This window comes from Cololabis saira, chromosome 15, assembly GCF_033807715.1.
Source record: "Cololabis saira isolate AMF1-May2022 chromosome 15, fColSai1.1, whole genome shotgun sequence".
Lineage (NCBI taxonomy): Eukaryota > Metazoa > Chordata > Actinopteri > Beloniformes > Belonidae > Cololabis > Cololabis saira.
The window spans coordinates 27761470-27784232 of NC_084601.1; the positions used below are offsets into that span (position 1 = coordinate 27761470).

Below are 22763 nucleotides of genomic sequence, written 5' to 3' on the forward strand. Positions count from 1 at the left end.
TAAATGATGGTATTTTTCAAAACGTAGAAGGGGAAATATCCGTTTTTGTAAATACCCGGCTATGTGTAAACGTGGCCTGAGTGACTGAACAGCGATGGCGCAATGGATAATGTGCAGACTGTGGAGGTGGCAGGTTCGAAACCGTAACAAAATTCAAATTGGCAAACTTAAAGGTTTATTGAACAGTGTTGGTTCTGATGCTAATGGACAAAGCAATGTCTCTCATTTTCTTTAACAACGATACTCAAACAGGAAGAAATGACTCCTGCTGCTTGTTCGTTTATTGTTAGAAACTAAGACAGCCCAAACAGCTGAGATGCTGCATGTGAAACGGAAATGAAACATAATGCTACATGAGCAAAAAACATAGAAAGCAGCTCAATTTTTAATATTTTATCAAATATATTAAGCTGATTTTGAATTAAATTAATTATAACAACTGCACATTTTTACATACGGATGGAAATAGGTTCACTATTCTGTGAAAAAACTGCCTATAAATTGTGAAACAATTTAAGATGGATACATCCCATAATCTACATGTTAAATTCATCAGAAAATTATTGGATTCTGTAGAAATCTCTTTGGGAAAGGGACAAAGGAAAGAAACCCCGTTGGATGACCATGACGTTCAGGACCTCAGGAAACAGCCGATTCCGGAAACAATATCATGTTTTTACCAAAAATAAATGATCTTTTCTCAATGATACCCTCCTTCCTCATGGTTTAAGTCACTGGACTCATACGTATCAAAATATCCATGGAAAAACAAACCACCACGTATTAGCTTAAAAATGTTACAAAAAACCAGACACTGTGGAGGTTTAGACTTACACAACTTCTAGTACTACTTCTTGGCTAATAAGTTACAGTATATAATAATAATAATAATTAAAGCTGCAAGCAGCGATGAACGGGCCCTTGCACCCTTGTGCACGTTTAGGTGTGCTGCAGTGGAAGCTTTTGAATGACTTGCATGTACATGTCTTCAGGCCTGGACATTTAGCGATTGACACCACCCACGACTCTCTATATCAAACCATTCAAAAGTTATGGCAGAAAGTAGGAACTATCAAAATGGACGACTTCCTGTTCGTTTTCGGCCGTGGGTGCACGTTACGGTTCGGGCCGCATTAACGGCCGAAGAAATGGCATAAATTGCGCCAAAATTACACGATTAATTCAAAATGGCAGACTTCCTGTTCGGTTTCGGCCATGACGCCAAGAGACTTTTCTTTAAGTTGCGACATGATACAGGTGTGTACTGATTTTCGTGCATGTACGTCAAACCGTATTGTGGGGCTTGAGGTACAAAGTTTTCTAGGGGGCGCTGTTCAGCCATTAGGCCACGCCCTTTAATGCAAACCATTAAATATCACATTTTTCGCCAGGCCTGGCTTTTGTGCAAAATTTGGTGACTTTTGGGGCACGTTTAGGGGGGCAAAAAGGCCCTAATTTCGTCGGAAGAAGGAGTGAAAAAAAAGAGGAAAAAAAATAATAATTCCCTACGGATACAATAGGCCTTCGCACTGTAAGTGTTCGGGCACTAATAAAAAAAAGAAACTTCAATTAGTGTGTTTCTCAGCTGCCTAACATTAAAAAGTGAGTCAGTTCAGTCCTGGTGTGACATTCATGCAATTTGAACTTTTAAGCCCTGACGCAGCAGTGATGAGCCAACTTAGTTAAGGCCATATGATACAGAAGAGGAAAATCAGTCATTTACATTAGAAGCTGGACATTTAAACTCTTACGTGATATGTTTTTCTTTCACGATTTCTGCATGGAAGTGAAAACAATTTGATTGACGCTTTTTAGAAAGACTTTGGGTTTTAGGATTTTTAAATTGAGCCTTTGATCTGAATAGATTATATGTATAAAACTGACGTGTGGAACATGAAATAAAATCTTTAACTTCCGCCCTGATCATGCTGTCAAGTCATCTAGCATGATTTAACAGCTTGGATGGATCAAGATTATATAGTAGGTTTCCTAACATCAGCTTCCTCCTCTTCTGTTTTAAATTTTAATTTGAAACAAAGTCCCTCCCACTGACATCTATCCCAACTGTTTAGGGGGGCAAAAAGGGGGGGGGGCAGGTCTCTCCTTGTGGGGGGGTGCTCTGATCTGATGGGTGTGGCAACTACTCAGGTTTATATGGTGTTTGTCGTGGGTGTTTTTTTTTTTGTTTTTATCTCTTGCAGATTCCAAAAGATTGTGTTCGCAGTGTGTGTTTTCCAATACTGCCACCAGAGGAGGCTTTCAGGCGTTGCAGGTACATCACTTAACCTGTTGCTCTTTTTACCCTGATGCTGTTACAACGCTTTGGGGCCAATTGCTCTGTGAGTTTCGCTTGGGTTTAGAGTTTACCTTGATGTTAAACACCTGTGAAAAAAAAAAGTCACGTGACATGGGAAATCCCATTACTTTGTCATGAGCAACTGTTGTATTGCCTGCAGTTAAAAATTAGCCTGATGTCAACTGTGGTGTACAAAACAAGGAAAGAAAAAAAGTCACATTCACCATAAGACTTTATACATGCGTAAAATCTGAAAGAGCTAAGTTTTGCCAACATTTTAAGCAACTTCTTTAACACAACTTTAATGCACATTTAGTCATTTTTTTTCGCAGTGATGCACCCTGTAAGGCCTTTAAAGTGTCAGTATTACTGTGTCTGTGCACAGGGAACCTGCTGTTAAGGTGATCTGTAGGAAAACAATGAATAGTTATTTTTAGTATTTTGGTGGATTGGAAATAATCTTAAAATATGAAACGTCTGATTGACTCTGAAGAGTTAATTCTGACATTGTAGTCCTTCTGGTTTCCAGCCAGTTGTCACCTGCGCATGTTCCTGTTAAAACACTGCAGTCACACTCAGCTTTGGTGCAGCTGCAGGTTTAAGTCCTAATGCTGCATGTGTTACAGAGTGCCATGTTAAACTGAAACCAAGTTATTAAAATGCTAACCAACAGCAGCCATCAACGTTTATCTTGTTTGAGGAAAAGGCAAAATCCAACAAATCCTCGCCTGCTTTAAATGAGACTTTCTAATGGATCCTGCCACCAAACATGTAACGGGCCTGAAGCTGACCGAATAGTTGAGGGAAACTGTCAGCTTTTAATTCAGTTATAGTCAGTACTCGAGTTGAGGGGGGATGAGGGGGGATGGCATCCCCCCTGAAATAAAAACAGTCAAAATCATCCCCCTGTAAAACTGTCATCCCTCCTTTCCATTCTTTATGTAATTTCATCAATGAATGTGGTTTTACTGCTATTTCAACATTTAGAGTCATCACCAGAAAAATAACACCAGAAAAATAACTTATTTGACAATTTTCACCTGTTTCAAGTAATTTTTCACTTGAAATAAGTAGAAAAATCTGGGACAAGATTTATAATTATTACAAGCAAAAACATTTTGTTCCACTGGCCGATTTTTCTACTTATTTCAAGTGAAAATCTACTTGGAACAGGTGAAAATTGTAGTGTTTTCCAGTGATGAGTCTTGTTTTAAGTGTAATGAGATTTTTTTTTACTAAAATGAGACATTTTAACTAGAAATAAGACAAATATTCTTGTTAAGATTTTGAGTTTTTGCAGTGATCCATGTTACTTATCCTGTGAAGGACAGAGTCATATTGATAAGTTCAGAAAACAGTTTTTTATTGTTGTGTTTTGATGTATTTGATGTAAGCCCAGTGGATATTTAAAGCTTACAGAAGGCTGCATTTAACTGCTGCTATGTCATTCCTGCAGTATTTCTGCAGGTGTTTTGGTCAGTGCTATTATTTGTAATATATTATATTATTTGTAATCAGCACAAATCATCTGTCCCCATAAAATAAAATCCACCATCCCCCCTGATTTTTTTTTACAACTCGAGTACTGGTTATAGTTATAGCTCATATATTTTACTTGACCAGCATAGAGTTCAAATCACGTGAAACTTTTTTCTTTTTGTTTTGTTGTATCGTCATTTTTTCCTGCAGGTCTCCAATCACATTCAGTAAGTCAGGAAAAGCTGAGATGTGGGCTTTACTACTTGAAGAAAGAAGATGAATAAGAAAATAAAGAAATACAAAACATCAGTTGAGCACTCGTGTTCTCACCTCCAGCAGGAAAGGCTCCGACTCTGAAACTTTGCCGGTGGCGACACACTGAAACGAGGCATTCTGGCCTGCATTCACTTCCACATCACCCAGCCGAGAGAAATGGGACACCTTGTCTGTGGAAGGATGACACACACAGAAACACGGTGATCAAAAGTGGCCCAGCTGGAGTTGAGCAGCACTGTCTAAATAAATTCCCACATAGATGTGAGGAGTCACTTATTCCGTGCTTGTGCTATAACTACACTTGCTGCAATCTTTTTCCTGCTTAATACTATCAAGGATTTATTCTTTTAATTTACAGTGCAAAATGATTTTACGTGAATGAAAGAGAATATTTCCACCCCCATTACAGGATATTTATTTATGCTTATACTCATAAATCTGCACAAGACAATATAACGTAAAACAAACAGTTTATGCAAATTACTCCAAGCAACATAAATGCACACAATTTCTTCTGAATCCATCTACAAGCATGACAGAGACTTGTGAAAGATTTAATGGCTTTGTGTTGTTGCGTGTTCTAGGACAGAAAAGGAATATTGGAGTTGTGCATCAAATGCGTTTACTTCTGAATTGGTGGAAGAGAGGGGGGTGCTGAGCAAATTTTTATAGCCTGGATATTACCCTTCACGCTCTCTTACGCAAATCCTGTATCAGTAGCAGAACTCCTTCTCTAACAGACTGATCAACTCTTCTGCGTCATGGACCGGTACCGGAAATCAGCAATAACGCTGTTCACCTCCTAACGACACTGACCTTCAGACAGGCTGCCACAGCTCGGGGCTCCGGAGTCTAGTCTGCTTCCAACTTTATATATACTATATATATATATATATATATATATATATATATATATATATATATATATATATATCATTATCTAAAAACGTGCACTTAGTCACCTTCACTCTTAAAGAAATTGTCTGTAGTTACATCACCAAGTGGCTTGTAATTGATGGTAATCAGGGTATCATTTGGGAGGAAAATGATGTGGTACAGTTCTTGGTCACAAATCTAAATCAGTTCTGAACGAGAACTGAATATTTGCTACAGAATGGATTTAGCGTACGCCCAGAGGGCTAATACGATAGGAACTCTGTCCCCAATGATGATCTCCAAACTACATTTAACCACAGACAAAACATATTTTGTGAGGATATTACTTCAAAAAGGTCAGAGGGGAAGCAAAACGACAAGACCTCTGCACAGTGGTTTATTCAAAACACCAACAGAAAACCAGAAAACCAGAAATCCATTCCTCATCATGGGAAGAATAATGGACAACCTCAACTGGGAGGCAGGGGTTGTTGCACGGGGAGCGTTCGAGATGTGTAAAAAATACTTCCTTTACTGTGGCGTGATGTGTTGTGTCTCATTAAATATTTATAGCTTTTGGCCACCTTACTTTGCCGGTGTTCCTTTTGGTTTTGCGTCCTCAGGTTGAGCTTACACCATGCCCTGCTCTCAGCTCAAATGAGGCAGCTCCAAACAGCTCCAGATATTTTGTGTGCAAGGTACCTTTCCGCGGTCAGTAATGTCATGGTGACATGTTGCGTCTTTCGTGTAACTGGACTTATGAGTGACTTATCATTAGTGGGTGCAAACAGGCGTTCATAATGAATTTTCCTCTGTAAATTACCTTATACTTCACATTGCACCTGAACAAAAACATAGCAGTCATTCAGCTACACTAACTTTTCACCATATCTTGCTTCGCTTCCTGAATTACTTTGTAATCGGGAAATACACTTAGATCTTAGTTTAGATTATTAGTCTGATGGAGCAGTTCTGGATCTTTCCAGTCTACTTGGAGAATGTATTGTTTTGCCAATAATCTTCAAAATAAAGGAAGTCAGGCTAAATATCTGTGGCATCTTTTTGCATTTAAAACAGGCTGGTAACAGCGTGACAAGCACCTGCATGCTAGCACCTTTAATGCTCAAAATCTCCTCTGCATAGCCTACCACACAAGAGACATACAAGTAAACATAATTTCCCCACAAATAATTGGTCGTTCTGTTGATTCAGATTGTTTAGCTCCTCTGCTACTGAAGCAGATAGCAGCATATGACTTTAATTAATACAAAAAACAACAGCTGCAAGACAGACAGGAATGCAAATACACTTGTTTATTTCAAGATAAACCCTGCATAAAGCCCTTGAAGATACCACTTCAAAGCATTTAACTAATATAGAAATGTTGTAACCTAAAGTAAAACAAATTATTCTAATCAATCTAATCACAGCATACATTTTGACAAGCAATTATAGGAAATGGTGAGGTGTAACTAATAACATTAACAATGGTTTTATTCTCATCATTACTGTCAGGCACTGCATGAACAATTTAAGGACCCCGACGCTGCAGCTGCTGAGCTTTCTCAGCGGTAAATGCACCAAAGACATCCAGCCAGCAGCACTTGCAAGGATTGCATCTTTACTGTAATGTGTACATACATACATACATACATACATACATACATACATACATACATACATACATACATACATACATACATACATACATACATACATACATACATACATACATACATACATACATACATACATACATACATACATACATACATACATACATACATACATACATACATACATACATACATATATATATATATATATATATATATATATATATATATATATATATATATATATATATAATGTGTGTGTGTGTGTGTGTAATTGTAATATTGTTTTAACTGACTTATGGTTCCTTAAGAATACTATGTTGGTTTAATTGAGAAAACTATAAAAATTGAGCTTAATAAGGTACACTTGCCATACCTAATAAAGTGGAGAGTGTTTGTAGATTGCTAATATAAATGAATAAATAAAAGTAACACTTTAAAAACACATCAGCTCTCAAGAATGGGGAAAAACCCTCCTGGATACTTTACTGATGTGGATTGGGTAATCTGTTAAGAACCAAAGAATGTCACATCCTTTGATGGACATTAAAATGACCATCCTGCAGAGAGCTAAATTCAAAGACAGCCCCAAAATAAAAGTGAAAAAAGGATGCAGCTGGCTCGTCTATGTAGGTGAAATGTCATTGCAGCAGCTCAGAGTGGTACTCGTTTTTCATGACCCTCATGTGCTTGCATAGATGCCACACACAATCAGGGTTCCTAAAGAGACAATATGTAGTGTCCTGAGGACTGACCTCCTGGACAGTCTAAGGAGCAACCCGGTGGCATAAAATGGACCACAATGCCCCAGAGTTGTTCTGTTGGATTCAGGTCAATGGTGTCAATTCCTTCATCCTCCAGGAACTGGCTTCATGCTCTCACCACACGAGCTGGGCATTGTTGTGCATGAGGAGGAACCCAGGACCTACTGCACCAACTTAGGTTCTGATAATGGGTCCAAGGATTTCATTCCTGATACCTGTCTGTTGATATATCTCCCCAGACCTTCACTGACACACCACCAAACTGCTCATGTTGAATGATGATACAGGCAGCATAAAGACTTCCACAGCTTCTACAGACACTTTGACAGCCGTTATGTGTACTTAGGGTGAACTTGCTTTCTCTGAGAAAATCACAATGGTGGACCTATTCATTCTGGGATTCAATGGCAAAAGCCTTTTGAGCTCCACGGTGGTGGGAAGAGAGCACCAGAAGCCTTTGGACCACCCACCACCCTCATGAAGACTGTGTCTTACTGGTTGGTCAGATACATTCTTACCAGTGGCCTGCTGGAGGTCATTTAGTAGGGCTCTGGTTGTCCTCTTCCTGTTCATACTTGCACAAAGGAGCAGATGCTGATTTTGCTGATGGATTAAGGATCCCCTACAGCCCTGTCCAGTTTTTTTGCACTTCTTTCGGTATGTCCTCCATGCTCTTTTTTTTTTTCCGCATGGCGGCGGCACATGTACACGCAGCGACCCGGGGCTCCTCTGTACTTAGCAGCTACACACTGAGAAGGACTTATACCCGAACCGAACTTGTCAAACTGAAAGAACACTGGACCGGCTGGACCCCGGTGGGGCTCGACTCGTTTCCGGAGAGGATACGCCGGCGAGAACGGACAGAGAAAAGGCAACAGCGGCGCTGCGTAAGACGCCAGAAGCGGGGCAAACGAGCCGGCATCAGAGCTAAGCTAACCTCTACTCCGCACAAACCAGCATTCCCAAGCGTTTTTCTCACCAACGCTCACTCCCTAGCCAATAAAATGAACGAGATGAAACTACGGGACGTTAACAACCGAATAGACAGCTGCATCACGGTAATAAAAGAGACTTGGCTGCATGAAAACATCCCGGACCTAGCTGTGGAGCTAGATGGCCACACAATCTTCTGGGCAGACCGCACATCAGACTCCGGTAAGACGAGAGGGGGGGGGGGGGGGGGGTATGTGTGTCTACGTTAACAACAGCTGGTGCACGGACACTACCATTATGGAGAGACACTGCTATCCAGATCTGGAGTTTTTATTGCTAAAGTGCCGACCTTTTTATCTTCCCCGAGAAATAACTCAGGTGTTTGTAGCTGCTGTGTACATCCACCCACGAGCTAATGCTAAGGTAGCTATGAGTAGGCTGCACGACAGCATTAGCAGGCAGCAGAACAAACACCGAGAGGGCTTTTTCATCGTGGCTGGGGGCTTTAACCACACCAATTTAAAGACTGTGCTCCTCAGATTCTATAAGAATGTGGACATTAAAACTAGGAAGGGCAGAACACTAGACCAGGTCTACACCAATATTCCTGGAGCCTACAAAGCACGCCCTTCCACTCACCTCAGACACTCAGACTACCTTTCTCTGTTCCTTCTACCTGCCTACAAGCCCCTCATCCGCAGGTCTAAGCCAAAGTACAAGACCATGCAGTGCTGGACTGAGGAGGCCACACTGTCCCTGCAGGACTGCTTTCAAGACACCACATGGGAGCTCTTTGAGGAACCTGACATTGAGCTCCACACCACCTCCGTACTGTCATAAATCAGTTTCTGCATGGACAAGGTCATTAAAAGGAAAAAGGTGAAAACATTCCCCAATCAAAAACACTTGTTCAACACCCACATCAGAGCACTACTCCAGGCCAGGGACTCAGCACTGAGATCAAGAGACAGGGAGGCATACAGGAGGGCTAGAGCGGACCTGAACAGAGGCATCAAGGCTGCTATAACAAAATACAGAGAGCAGATAGAGGCCAAATTCAGGGAAAACAACCCCAGCTCCATGTAACCTAACCCTAACCCTAACCCATGTGGAAAGGCATGCAGAACATCACAGACTATAGACAATGCCACTCCACCCCCTCCCCCACCGACACCTCTCTCCCGGACTAGCTCAACACCTTCTTCTCCCGCTTTGAAAAGGACAGCAGACAGGCAGAGGACACACAGTTGACACCTTCAGAGCATGACCAGCCCCCCACCATCCAACAACACCAGGTATTGCTGGTCCTGCAAAGCATCGACACCAGCAAAGCAGCAGGACCGGATGGAGTACCAGCGAGGGTGCTGAAGTCATGTGCCCATCATCTTGCTGCTGTATTCACCACCATCTTCAACCGCTCAATACAGCAAGCCACAGTCCCCACCTGCCTGAAAACCACCACCAAAATTCCTGTGCCCAAATCCTCAGCCATCACAGGGTTGAATGATTACTGGCCCGTGGCCCTGACACCGGTAATCACGAAATGTATGGAGAGACTGGTGTTGCAGTATGTCAAGGTCCACATCCTACCTTGACCAACATCAGTTCGCCTACAGGTCCAAGAGCTCCACAGATGACGCCATCTCCATCGCCCTCCACTCTGCTCTCAGCCACATTGAGAGCCCCAGGACAAACGTCAGGATGCTGTTTGTTGACTTCAGCTCGGCATTCAATTCCATCAGCCCCAGCCGACTGGTCAACAAAATGCAGACACTGCAGCTTGGAACCTCGCTCCGTCTGTCGATCGACTTCCTGACTACGACTTCCTGACTAACAGACCCCAGCATGTCAGGATGAGCACCTCCACATCCTCCACCATCACCCTCAACACTGGTGTTCCCCAGGACTGTGTCCTCAGTCCAGTCCTGTACACACTATTCTCCCACGACTGCGTCGCCACCCACGGATCCAGCACCCTCAACAAATTTGCTGACGACACAACCATTGTTGGACTGATCAGCAATGATGATGAGGCACCATACAGGGTGGAGGTCCAAGCACTGGATGCCTGGTGCAGCGACAACCACCTCAACCTCAACACCAAGAAGACGAAGGAAATCATCATCGACTGCAAGAGGACAAGGACCACACCGCACTCAGGCCTGAGTATCAACGGAGAAGAAGTGAAGCAGGTCAGAAACTTCAAGTTTCTCGGCTTGTACATCTCAGAGGACCTGAGCTGGACTGTGAACACCACCCACATTATAAAAAAGGCCCAGCAGCGTCTTTTCTTCCTGAGAACGCTGAAGAGGAACAAATTCCCTCCACCACCGCTGCACAATAAAGTGTCCTGACCTACGGATGCATGGTGTGGTATGCCAACTGCACTGCATCTGAGAAGAAACAACTGCAGCGGGTCATCAAGACTGCCCAGTGGATCATTGGCTACCCACTCCCACGCCTGGAGGAGATCCATTCCAACCGTCTCCTCCGAAGGGCCAAAAAGATCCGAGACGACCCCGCTCATCCAGAACACTCTCTATTCTCCAGCCTCCCCTCTGGTACACTCAGAGTTGTAAATAATTTCTCATAACACCAGTCCCTATGTAAATAATTTCACTTTATTGCACTTTATTTTTGCTGTTTGGGACTCCAACTTGTGAATGTAGCTGCTGTCCCTGGAGGATGCTGCCGAACGAAATTTTGTTGTATACTGTACAATGATAATAAAGCTTCTTCTTCTCTTGAGACTGTGCTGGGAGATGCATAAAAACAACTGGCAATGTGCCATCCTGGAGGAATTGGACCACCTGGTCATCCTCTCCAGGCATTTCCTTATGCGACCAGTAGTGACTATGACCCTAGCCAAATGCAAAAAAACTAGTGAAAAGCAGTCCGAAAAAAGTTGAGTTTAAAATATCAGCTATAAAACAGAGTCCTGCCCCTCTATTGCAACTGTAGTATATTTAATTGATACAAAAGCAACAGAAGCTGAACTGCCTCTGACACTGAAATGACCTGATAGATATAGCAGCAATGCCTTGATGCTATACTCATAATAAAAAGTTCCATTATTTTCTTCAGTAATACATATACATATGATCAGGGCTGCACATAATTATTTTGGTCTGGTGCTCAGAGGAGCCCCTGGATATGTGACTTGGGGCTCCAAAAACGCGGTGACCCGTCTCGCCGGATCGATAAAAGAGGGATGCAGGAATAAGTTATAGGCAAAATGATATTTATTCACTTATAAAGATGAATGGCTCAATATGGTCCTTTACAAAGTTAATTTATTTCAATAATTCAACTAGAATATGGTGTAAACGTTAATTTATTTCAATAATTCAACTAGAATATGGTGTAAAAGTTAATCTATTTCAATAATTCAACTTAAAAGGTGAAACTAATATATTACCTAGTCTTATTACATGCAAAGCAAGATATGTTGAACCTTTATTTGTTATAATTTTGATGATGGAATTGTTTATTGATTTCATAAAATATTCTCTAATTTATTTTTTATTTGGGGTTTTCATAAACTGTGAGCCATAATCAGAGAGCAGCGTCTTGCTGGCGCAGGTAACTGCTGCGCGCACTGACGGACACTGGCTGATTTATGGTTCCGCGTTGCACCAACGCAGAGCTTACGGGGTAGGATACGCGGGAGCGCGAACGTACGGTACGCGTCGCCGCGTAACATCATGCAGCCACTTCTCGGCGAACACACGTTTTCTGTTCGATTCAGGTAGTGGTTCAGTTTGGCGTCTCTTTGTAGTTGGTGGTGGTGGAACGCCAAAATAATTACTTAATGGCGCTTGCTTCTTGGACATTTTGACGAGACGTGTCGGGGTTTGTTCAGTAAAGCTGATCCTTACCTCTCTTCCTCCCCATCCACCACCGCAACGAGCATGGAGGGGGAGTAAGGGCGCTAAGGGCGCTGTGATTGGCCAGTACAAACTTTGAGTGGCAGTTTTGGGGAAAAGCTCTCCCAATAGATTTTTTAATATTAGTATTCTGGTCTGGCCACAACCAATAATATGAGCCCCACCTGTTGGTACACAAAAGCGCTTCGCAGCACAAGATTGACAGCGCACTGAGGATTTTGACGACGCATGCGCTCTGGCGGCCCACTTATGTGCAGCCCTGCATATGATCACCACTTTATAAGGTATACCAGTTGCATCTACTAAAGTGGTTGTTAAGTGTATTTGGAATAATATACTTCAGGGTTGTTAGTTCTGCTAACATTAGACCTGACTACCCTTGGAGGAGAGTTATTCACCATGCGTCGGTCAATGTAAAAGGGGCACACGACACGCTAGATCTGCGTTAAACCCAGGGTATCTGCAGGTGTAAAAGGGGCTATAGTTTCAAACATAGCCATAGGCCTCATGTTCTGTTCCATATTTTTAACTTTATTGTAAATCCATACGCTGGTTGTGGCCTCTTCTGCAATCTGTCAGAATCTGTCTATGAGCAGTTTGAGCCTGTGGCCTATTCTGTTTTACCGGAGTTAGTACATCAATTAAGGCCTTGCACTTCTCCTTTAGATAGCCTTCCTTCACACCTCTTCAGAGATGTTTTTCAGATAGTGAGTTCATGTATTTTTGTTTTAATTAATATGTCGTTAAGATCAATCTGTTCCAGCTGCTTTTAAACATGCTGTTGTGCAGCTTCTCATAAAAAAGAGAGATCTTGACCTAATTGTTCTTTATAATTATCTGCCATTTTCAAAGTTGACTTTTCTGTAAAAAAAAGTTGCTTTTAATCTATAGCATTCATTATCAAAGCTGCTAGACGTTCCACTATTATGATTAAAACAAAGAGGTGAGCGACCTTTTGCGGTGGCAGCGCCAAAGCTGTGGAGCGGCTTGCCTTTTCATCTTCACACTGCTCAGATTTTAGATATGTTCACGTCAATATTAAAAACATATTTCTTCTCAGACAGACTGTACTGCTATATTGATTTCTAATGTTCCTTGCAATCGTTTGCACTGCAGACTAAATTCAAGCAGTTTTGGGAAGAAGTCAAGTTGAGCTTTATATGAGCTACTGCGGTCTGAGCACAGACAGAAAAATCAGCTCAAAAATCAGATTTGACCTTGCTCACAACACAGTCCCGTAAATCCTCAACCGAGCGAAAACTCAAACAGTTCCTGGAAGCTGATGACATGAGCTTTTACAATAACTCATTGTTCTCATGCAAAAACAGTCCACAGGTCAGAACAGATACACACAAGGAGCAGAGCCTGGGGAGAACGTGGAGAATGTGAATTTTGAAACATTTGTACTTGAAATAAAAGGATGTCAAGAAAATCTCCAAGAAAAATTGAAAAATCCTCCAGAATTTAGCAAAAGGAAAACTCCCTGCTAGTGTTACTGGTCTCTGTCCCCAAGAGGACAGGAACTGCTGAACCATCACCCCAAAAACATCTGAACTTTTGTAATATAAAAGTGACGATATATATAAACATGAGAAAGTAAGGCTCAAAAACATTTTAGTTAGTATTCTTCATGTTTTATATTTCCAAATGATGCTGTCATTTTTAGTATGTCATCCTTCAGTTTCTGCTTTTCTTCACTTGAACTGTTTTTACATTGTCTCGACACACAGGAATCTAAAATAACTACCAGATATCGCTATACAGCAAACAAAGGCTAAGAGGCTGGAATTGTTTTTGCCGTGCTAGTTATACAGTATACGCAGCTAATTAGTTCTGAAGAGATAAGAAGAATCGTCACGTCAAGTCAGACCTTAATAGCAGCTCAACCCAATGTTGTTGGCAAGGTGACAATGAAGTTTTAGGATGTTTTTCACATTACTTCTTAAGTTATGCATCTTTCCAAATGTGCACTACGATTTAATGTATATACATACATACTGTATATCAAAGTATATATCAAACTTGAATACATAATTCAAATGTTATGTCATTTAATGGGACATTTAATGAGAAAATAGCCACTGTTTTGATAAAAAACCCAGTCCTGCTGTGGTATGAGAAGGGTGTGTTCTGTGATGGCATATTTCAAGTGGCCATTCGTACACTGGTCTTGATATGGCTGACAATAGAATGATAAAAATCACAACTCACATTTCACCCATTTTTCTCTTCTCTCTCTGCAGTCATCTTTACACCCTTCCTCCAATAATCACCCAGGGAGAAACTGATTCCTCATGCATACATCTCCAGTCATAAATAACTTATTTCCCATAGACAACAAATGTACTTTAAGGAAAATAAAGTGACATCCAACAGCATGATGACAAGCCAAGCAGATGTCCCATTTTGAACATTAGTCAGTCGTGTTATTTTGTCTCGAGGAGACAAGCATCAGTGTTCAAATCATCTCTAAAAGTTTAACGTTCAAAGTCCCAATTATAGCAGAACTGATTTGAGTATGATGCAGCTGCATTAATAATTTCATATCAACATTTAAGTTCTAAAAGCTTTATAGTTTTGATTTGTTAGCTGTCAAGCGCTAATCAATACGATTAAACTAAAAAAAAAACTAAGGAAAACAAACAAAAGGACATGGAGAGTGGGGTTTCAAATGTTCCCTGTCTGAGATGTTGGTTCTTTAAATTAATGATGAAGCCACGTGTTCATGGTGCAGGAGAGATTGGTCTTGACAGAGAGACTTGTTTGAAATAAAAACAACGGATTACATACTAAAAAGACAAAAACAAATCAGGTAAGAATGTAATTTGTGTAGCCGTTGTTTTAAAATTACAGCTTTGCAGAGAACCATTATTCTTGATGTCTGTGGGGACATTTGCTCAAGCCAACTTATATTTTCTCGGTCAGATATCAGTTAAAAGCAGTTCAAGGACCAAAACAAAGACGTGCAAACACATAAAAGACTTCCAAGATACCTAATGGAGAATCTCTGGGAACAGACACACAATGATTTCACGCCATAGCCCACAAGACTTTTCAGTAACATCAGCGTGCAAGAGCATGACTAAGCACTGGATCTTGTGGCTGACCAGTGTATACAGTGATGTGAAAAGTCAACGACATATGGGCAATACTAAATAAGCATCTACTGCTTCCATGCGAAAGATTGTTCATCAGTAGGTGTGCAGATCTCTGTAGAGACAGACATTTTGATGGTGTACAATCTGTGAGCATTTAAGTGTGTTAACACAACGCCAAGAGGGAATCATAATAATAACAACAACAACAGTAGTAGTAGTAGTAGTAGTAGTAGTAGTAGTAGTAGTAGTAATAATAATAATTAAAGCTGCAAGCAGCGATGAACGGGCCCTCGCACTCACGGCCACCGCCCCCCATGAGCATATCAGACCTGACATCACCCGCGACTTCCTATGTCAAACCATTCAAAAGTTATAGCAGAAAAAAGGGACATCCAATCAGAAGAAGGGGCGGGGCTAATTTAAGCCAATGAAGGTCAAGGACTCCATACAGAGTCTGATGACACCACCCACTACTCTCTATGTCAAACCATTCAAAAGTTATAGCAGGAAATAGGGACAACCAATCAAAAGAAGGGGCGGGGCTAATTTTCACTAATTATGGTCAAGGACTCTATACCGAGTCCCATGACACCACCCACGACTCTTTATGTCAAACCATTCAAAAGTCATGGCACAGAAAAGTATTCTAGGGGGCGCTGTTGAGCCGTTAGGCCACGCCCATTAATGCAAACCATGAAATATCAAATGTATCACCAGGCCTGGCTTGCATGCAAAATTTGCTATCAAATATGGACCAATCAGATGAAGGGGGGGGGCGCGCTTTTTGGCGTCTAGCGTCGCCACGGTAACACTTTTGAAAGAGAAAAGTAATGCGTGTAGTCGCAGGGTGAAGACGCACATTTTGATGTATAACACACCTGGGTGCACGTTACGGTTTGGGCCGTATTAATTGCCGAAGGAATGTCATAAATTGCGCCAAAATTACACAATTAATTCAAAATGGCCGACATCCTGTTCGGTTTCGGCCATGGCGCCAAGAGACTTTTCTTTAAGTTGCGACATGATACAGGTGTGTACCGATTTTCGTGCATGTACGTCAAACCGTATTGTGGGGCTTGAGGCACAAAGTTTTCCGGGGGGCGCTGTTGAGCCGTTAGGCCACGCCCATTAATGCAAACCATGAAATATCAAAATTATCACCAGGCCTGGCTTGCATGCCAAATTTGGTGCCTTTTGGGGAACTATCAAATATGGACCAATCAGATGAAGGGGGGGCGTGCTTTTTGGCGTCTAGCGTCGCCACGGTAACACTTTTGAAAGAGAAAAGTAATGCGCGTAGTCGCAGGATGGAGACGCATATTTGGATGTATAACACACCTGGGTGCACGTTACGGTTCGGGCCGTATTAATTCTCGAAGGAATGGCATATATTGCTCAAAAATTACGTGATTAATTCAGAATGTTCAAAATGGCCGACTTCCTGTTCGGTTTCGGCCATGGTGCCAAGAGACTTTTCTTTAAGTTGCGACATGATACAGGTGTGTACCGATTTTCGTTCATGTACGTCAAACCGTATTATGGGGCTTGAGGCACAAAGTTTTTTCTGTCTGAACCAATCAGATGAAGGGTGGGCGCGCTTTTTGGCATCTAGCGTCGCCACGGTAATGCTTTTGAAAGAGAAAAGTAATGCGTGGTGTCGGAGGATGGAGACGCACATTTTGATGTATAACACACCTGGGTGCACGTTACGGTTCGGGCCGTATTAACTGCCGAAGGAATGGCATAAATTGCGCCAAAGTGACACGATTAATTCAAAATGGCTGACTTCCTGTTTGGTTTCGGCCATGTCGCCAAGAGACTTTTCTTTAAGTTGTGTACTGATACAGGTGTGTAGCGATTTTCGTGCATGTACGTCAAACCGTACTGTGGGGCTTGAGTCACAAAGTTTTCAAGGGGGCGCTGTTGAGCCATTTTGCCACGCCCATTAATGTAAACCATTAAATATCAAATTTTTTGCCAGGCCTGACTTGCATGCAAAATTTGGTGACTTTTTGGGCACGTTTAGGGGGGCAAAAAGGCCCTCCTTTCGTCAGAAGAAAAAAGAAAAAAAATTCCTACAGATACAATAGGGCCTTCGCACTGAAGGTGCTCGGGCCCTAATAATAATGGTTAAAAAATAGATTAAATACAAAAATTAAAACATTCAACAAAACAAAATTCTGTGGACTAAACGGCATTGGAGCAGAAACTCCCCTGAAGGCAAATGTGAGGCCATCTGGCCGACAGCTAAAGCTTCATAAAAACGGACTCATACAACTGGACAATGAGCTGAATCACACCAGAAAAAATGGGGATTTTGGTCGTAAAGCAGATGTCAACGTACGCAAAGCAAATGCTCAGAATAAGGGGAGAAAGACCAACATGACTCCACAAATATGTGAGACACTGAAAGTCTTTCAGGAAACAACTACCTCATGTTATTGCTGTTGAAGGTGAATCTACAAAATATTGAATCACAGGGTACTTGTTATTGCCCACAGAGGTTTCTTTTTTATTATTTTTTTAATTTTGTAAATAATAGCACAGGTAAAATAAAGTTTTACATTGTTTGTCTGGGGTTGTAAATACAAACACGCACTCCAACAACACAGTCCCCAGGTGTGGGCTGTGAGGCACAATGAAGGTCCAAATGCTGACATCTTAACAAGACCCCCCGACCCAGACGGGGTGATGTACTCATAAGTAAATCACCATGGAAACACATGCTTTTTCACCAAGGATACGGTAACCGAGTCGTATTCCCATAACTTTGTTTTATAAGAAGGACCAGAAATTCAAACTGTGATTTTACAATAGGTTATTACAGTCCCTCCATCTCCCGGTGAGGATGCAGTGATTTATAATCTGCAGCCAGTCTGGGTTTTCATGAGTGCCAGAAAGGGATATCTGAATTTCATGAGCTCATAAATACTCCACATTATCATTCATTAACATTTTCCCACATTTATGCAGTGATAGAACAATATGCCCCATCATACTGAGAGCCAGCGTGGATCTTGGCAGCAATGACAGAAATACAGAAATACTATACAAATGTTAGTGGCTTCAGGTTTTACATGTAAGCAGCAATTAAGTAACATAGGCTACAACTGCATTTTCCTTCAAACCTGCATGCATTGATTAATGAATACAAGGGCCATAGTAAAATAAGCTAAGAGGCTGAAGTAGGAAAAAATGCTGAACAAAAAAACTTTCTGACATTTTGGATACAATCAAATGCTACAGGGCTACAAACCCTGATCGATCAATACACATGACAGTTGGGGTTAAAATCTTACATTATACTTAATTTGGGTTAACATAGGACACTTCCACAGTTGATTTCACAAAGGTGAAAGATGCCGTTCTCTTTAACCACATACAGTCGCTCTGGGTTTCTACTAAACCTTGGTTAGACATGCAAGGATTCATGGTAAAGCATTCCAAGGGAAGAAAGAACATGAACTGATCTTGTACAAAATAATGAAAAATTATGGGTTTGAACACCAGCCATCTTCTCCTGCCTACAGCCTCACATTAGCTTTTAAAAACCCAGGTGGGAGCAAAGCAATCGGATGAAAAGGTCAACCATTCAGCCAAGACAAAGGAAACACCTCCCGCTGTGTTATAGCAGCTCTGATATGCAGACAGGTACCAGGGGGAGCGAGGGATGTAATCCTACATTCCCCCCTCTGTCAGCAGACCTGACATAGTCTTCAATCACATCTGGGAGACCGGCGAGTCTTCTGGCTCAGACTCCCACTGTTCAGCTGGACACTTTCAGCAAGCTCAGTAAAGGTCAGTAGGTAGGCTATGGACAGTGCAGAAGTGGGTACTTACAACAGGGGTAATTGAGCAGCACAATGTCGTCCAAGGCAATGTAGCCCTGGCGCTCCTCGGACACGGTTGCTTCAAAGACGACCTGTGGAGAAAGCAGATAATTTTAATGAGTACAGGCCATTCCATCTTGGGTGGCAGACCGAGGAAGGGGAGAATCAAGGGTAATGGGTCCACAGTCTTGTCGAAGGCAAACAAAATGCAGATTCCTTATGCATCTCACAACCAATCGTCAATCGTCAATTTAACAGGAAACTTCAGTAAAAACAGGAAAAACTTCAGTGTTCTTGCATTAAGCCGCTACCAGGAATGACGCACATCACATGCATAGCATTTGCATAACAAAACAGTGGCCACGGTTACATGATGTTTTTTAATTCGGAATGAATTATTCCAAATTAAATAATTCTGAATTAAACTATTTTCCTTCAAGTTTACATGGAAATAGTAATTCCGAATTGAGGTTTACATGGAAAACACGTTTGATCGGCTTTATCCAATTCCGCTTAAGGTCTGGGGGTTGGGAAGGGTTCTGATTGGATAGGGGGGCGGACCGGAAGTTACGGCTACCGGAAGAAAAACAAAATTAGCCGCTACAACTTTGAAAAACTCACAATTTTTATGTTTCCTGCCATCTGTTCTTTTAATTATTTCCAGGTCCTTCAAGCTATTTATTAAATAAATCGTCTCTGCTCTTGACCACCGTTTACTGCGTGCTGCCATCTTGAAACTTTGTTTCGAAAACAAGCCCAGTGCGGAATATAAGCGCCATCGCGAGAGACGGGCAAGGGAAGGAGCATGCACAGAAAGACCGGAATTAATTTAAAGCGGAATGAGTGTATACATGATCGCGGAATTATTCTATTCGGATTCAAAATCGGAATAAACCAGCCACTTACTTCGGAATAAAGTTTAATTCGGAATGGTGATTTTCATTCGGAATTAGGTCTTTACATGGTCATTTTTACTAATTTTAATTCTGAATTAAAGAGGAATTAAACTTGTGTCTGCAATAACAGTCTTGTTTAGCAAAAGCTTTCATTTCTCTAAACTAACATGGAAATGTCAAGGTTCTTAAAAGCCCAACCAAATCACAGAACCAAGAACCAAGCCCCTCAATTTAGTACAAAAAGGTCATAACACGTAAAATGGGAACTCACCACACCTTCATTTTAATTTTTTTAAAGGAGAAATCATGTTTGCAATCACATACATAAATGTTGGCGGTGCAACAGGTGCAGCGGCACCGGGGCCCAGACGCCATCAGGGGCCCATGAAAGAAGGAGGAAAAAAATGAAATAGTCCATCACCTTAATAGGCTACTTGTTAACTTGTCATGTTAAGTGCATGGTGATGTGATGACGTGACTTGAGTTTTCAGCAAAAAAAAAAGTAAATAAAAGAAAATAGGTGCGGAAAACAGTGTAGCATCATGTTAGCAAGCCCAAACAAAAAAGCACCGCACAAAAGAGAAAAGAGAAAAAGTACCAGGATTATGTTAGAGCAAAAATGACAAACATCAACCAAGGAAAAAGCCCGCATCCCGCTGGAGGATAGCTTACCAACTACCTCCATAAATGAAACGGCGTTGAACTGACCGCCGGTGGGCCAGGAGGGGAGTTTTCCTTCTTTACAGGGTGAGTGCGGCCAGTAACAACGTTAGCCTACATGGCAATGAAAGCAGTTCTCAATAGTGACTGTGCATGTGTGTGTGCATGCGGTGTACCCTTTTTTTTTAGCCAGGGGCACAAAATAATATTTGCACCGGGGCCTATCAGCATGATGTTACGCCAATGTTTGCAAAACTACTCTCCTTCTGCAACCACAGGACTGAGGAGGATAAGTTGCACCACCAGCCCTTCATGTCGCCTCTTGCTTGCTCAACCTGAAAGATTTCAATGAAGTGAAGATTCAGAGCAACCGGGTTCCTTAGATACACGATTTTTAATGAATTGGCATTAAATTAATTTAGAATCCATTTTTCAAACAATTTGGAGGTCAATGCCCTGCAGTGATAAAATGTAGCCAAAAGCTGCCCTTCTCACCATAAGTGAACAACTTACAAGTTTACTTATAAGCAAGTTTACATGAGGCTCAGACCGTGCTATGCAAGTTATACTTAAAAACTTACAGGCAAAGAACCCTTTTTGAAGACGTGATGAGTGATAAAGACCTGACTTTATTTTTGTCTTATAAAGACTGACAATATTTTGACCACAGTGACGTGCGTACGAGTATTTAAAGGATTGAAAGTCATCACTCTGCCATTTGGTATCATGTTGTTCACCACACTGAACATGCCATAGCAGTGTTATGAGAAGCCAGGTGTATAGTGAAAAAAGAGAGGGCCCAGCACCAATCCCTGTGCCACCCCTGTTGCCAGCTCATGCGATCTGGACACTCGTCCTTGCCATGATACTCTGAAGGATCTTCCTGTGAGGTAAGACATGAACCACAAGAGGACAGATCCTGAAATGCCAGGCGTTGACAGTGTTGAGAGGAGGATGTGGTGGTTGACTGTGTCAAAGGCAGCAGACAGGTCAAGCAGTATGAGGACTGAAGATAGACCAGCAGATCTGGCAGCCCATAGTGACTCAGTAACTGGCAGAAGACCAGTTTCAGTTGAGTGGCCCTGCCTAAAGCCCGACTGATGTGGATCATACAGGCAGTTGTCGTGAAGGAACTGTGAGACCTGACTGAAGACGTCACATTCTAGAATTTTAGACATGAACCGGAGCAGTGAGACAGGCCGGTAGTTTTCAACTTGGGCAGGGTTGAGTGTGGGTTTTGTCAGCAGTGGGGTGACCTGAGCTTGTTTGAAGGCAGAGGGAAAGATGCTAGAAGTAAGAGAGGAGTTATTGCCGGTTTGACTGTTGGTAAAATGTTCTGCAGGATGTAGGTAGGAACAGGATCGAGAGGACAGGTTGTTGGTTATGAGCCGACTAGAAGTTTAGGGACTTCATCCTCGTTTAGAGACTGGAAAGAAGCAGAGAGAGGCACCAGTAGCCGGTTGGAGTGGGTTGAAATGGGCAGGCTCAGAGAATTAGTTACTGATAGTAGCAACCTTTTCAGTAAAGTAGGATGCAAACTTTTCTGCAGACAACCCAGTAGGAGGTTGCGCAGGCGGTGGAGAGAGAAGAGAGTTAAACGCCATGAACAGTGAATGCCAGGACAGAGTTTATCCAGAGAAGAGGTGAATGAGGAGCAGAGTGTTTCTGTAGCCTCATTAACATATAGTGTGGAAAAGTCTGAGAGGGAAGGGAGGTTAGAGCAGACCTCATTAGACAGCAGTGTAGGGCTGAGCCACAAATCTATAGTTGGGGGGGATCTGTTTTATGATCAATGAGCGGTGGTGCAATAATTCCACCATTTTGCACAAGTACTGCTCGCCCCATCTCGAATACATCTCTGTTAAATGCAGACCGTACTATCTCCCACGCAAAATCACGTAAATCATTCTAGTCTGAGTGTATATTTCATCAACACAGTCATCGGCGGTGAGCGATCAGGCGATCGAGGAGCTGGCGCTCCACATCTCCGACCTAGAACGAAACAACGCCAACTGCAACATCACCGCGCTGGGGGACTTCAACAGGACGAACTTATTCAAACAACTTTCCAACTACAAACAACAAATCGACTGCCCAACAAGAGAGGACCGGATACTCGATCACTGCTACAACTCAATAATATCCGCCTACC

At 42.0% G+C, this 22763-nt stretch overlaps 1 protein-coding gene across 6 annotated transcripts in view; it reads right to left on the bottom strand.

The window, feature by feature from the left end:
• The window catches only part of LOC133460559 (receptor-type tyrosine-protein phosphatase U-like), a 288319-nt gene that overhangs the window by 115689 nt on the left and 149867 nt on the right, over nt 1–22763 (bottom strand). For all 6 annotated transcript variants that reach the window (XM_061741193.1, XM_061741192.1, XM_061741191.1 and 3 more), the window contains exons 4-5: nt 19066–19147; nt 4106–4221 (exon numbers count right to left, since the gene is read on the bottom strand). In XM_061741193.1, the coding sequence (XP_061597177.1) occupies nt 4106–4221; nt 19066–19147 (198 nt within the window). The remainder of the gene's footprint in view (nt 1–4105; nt 4222–19065; nt 19148–22763) is intronic.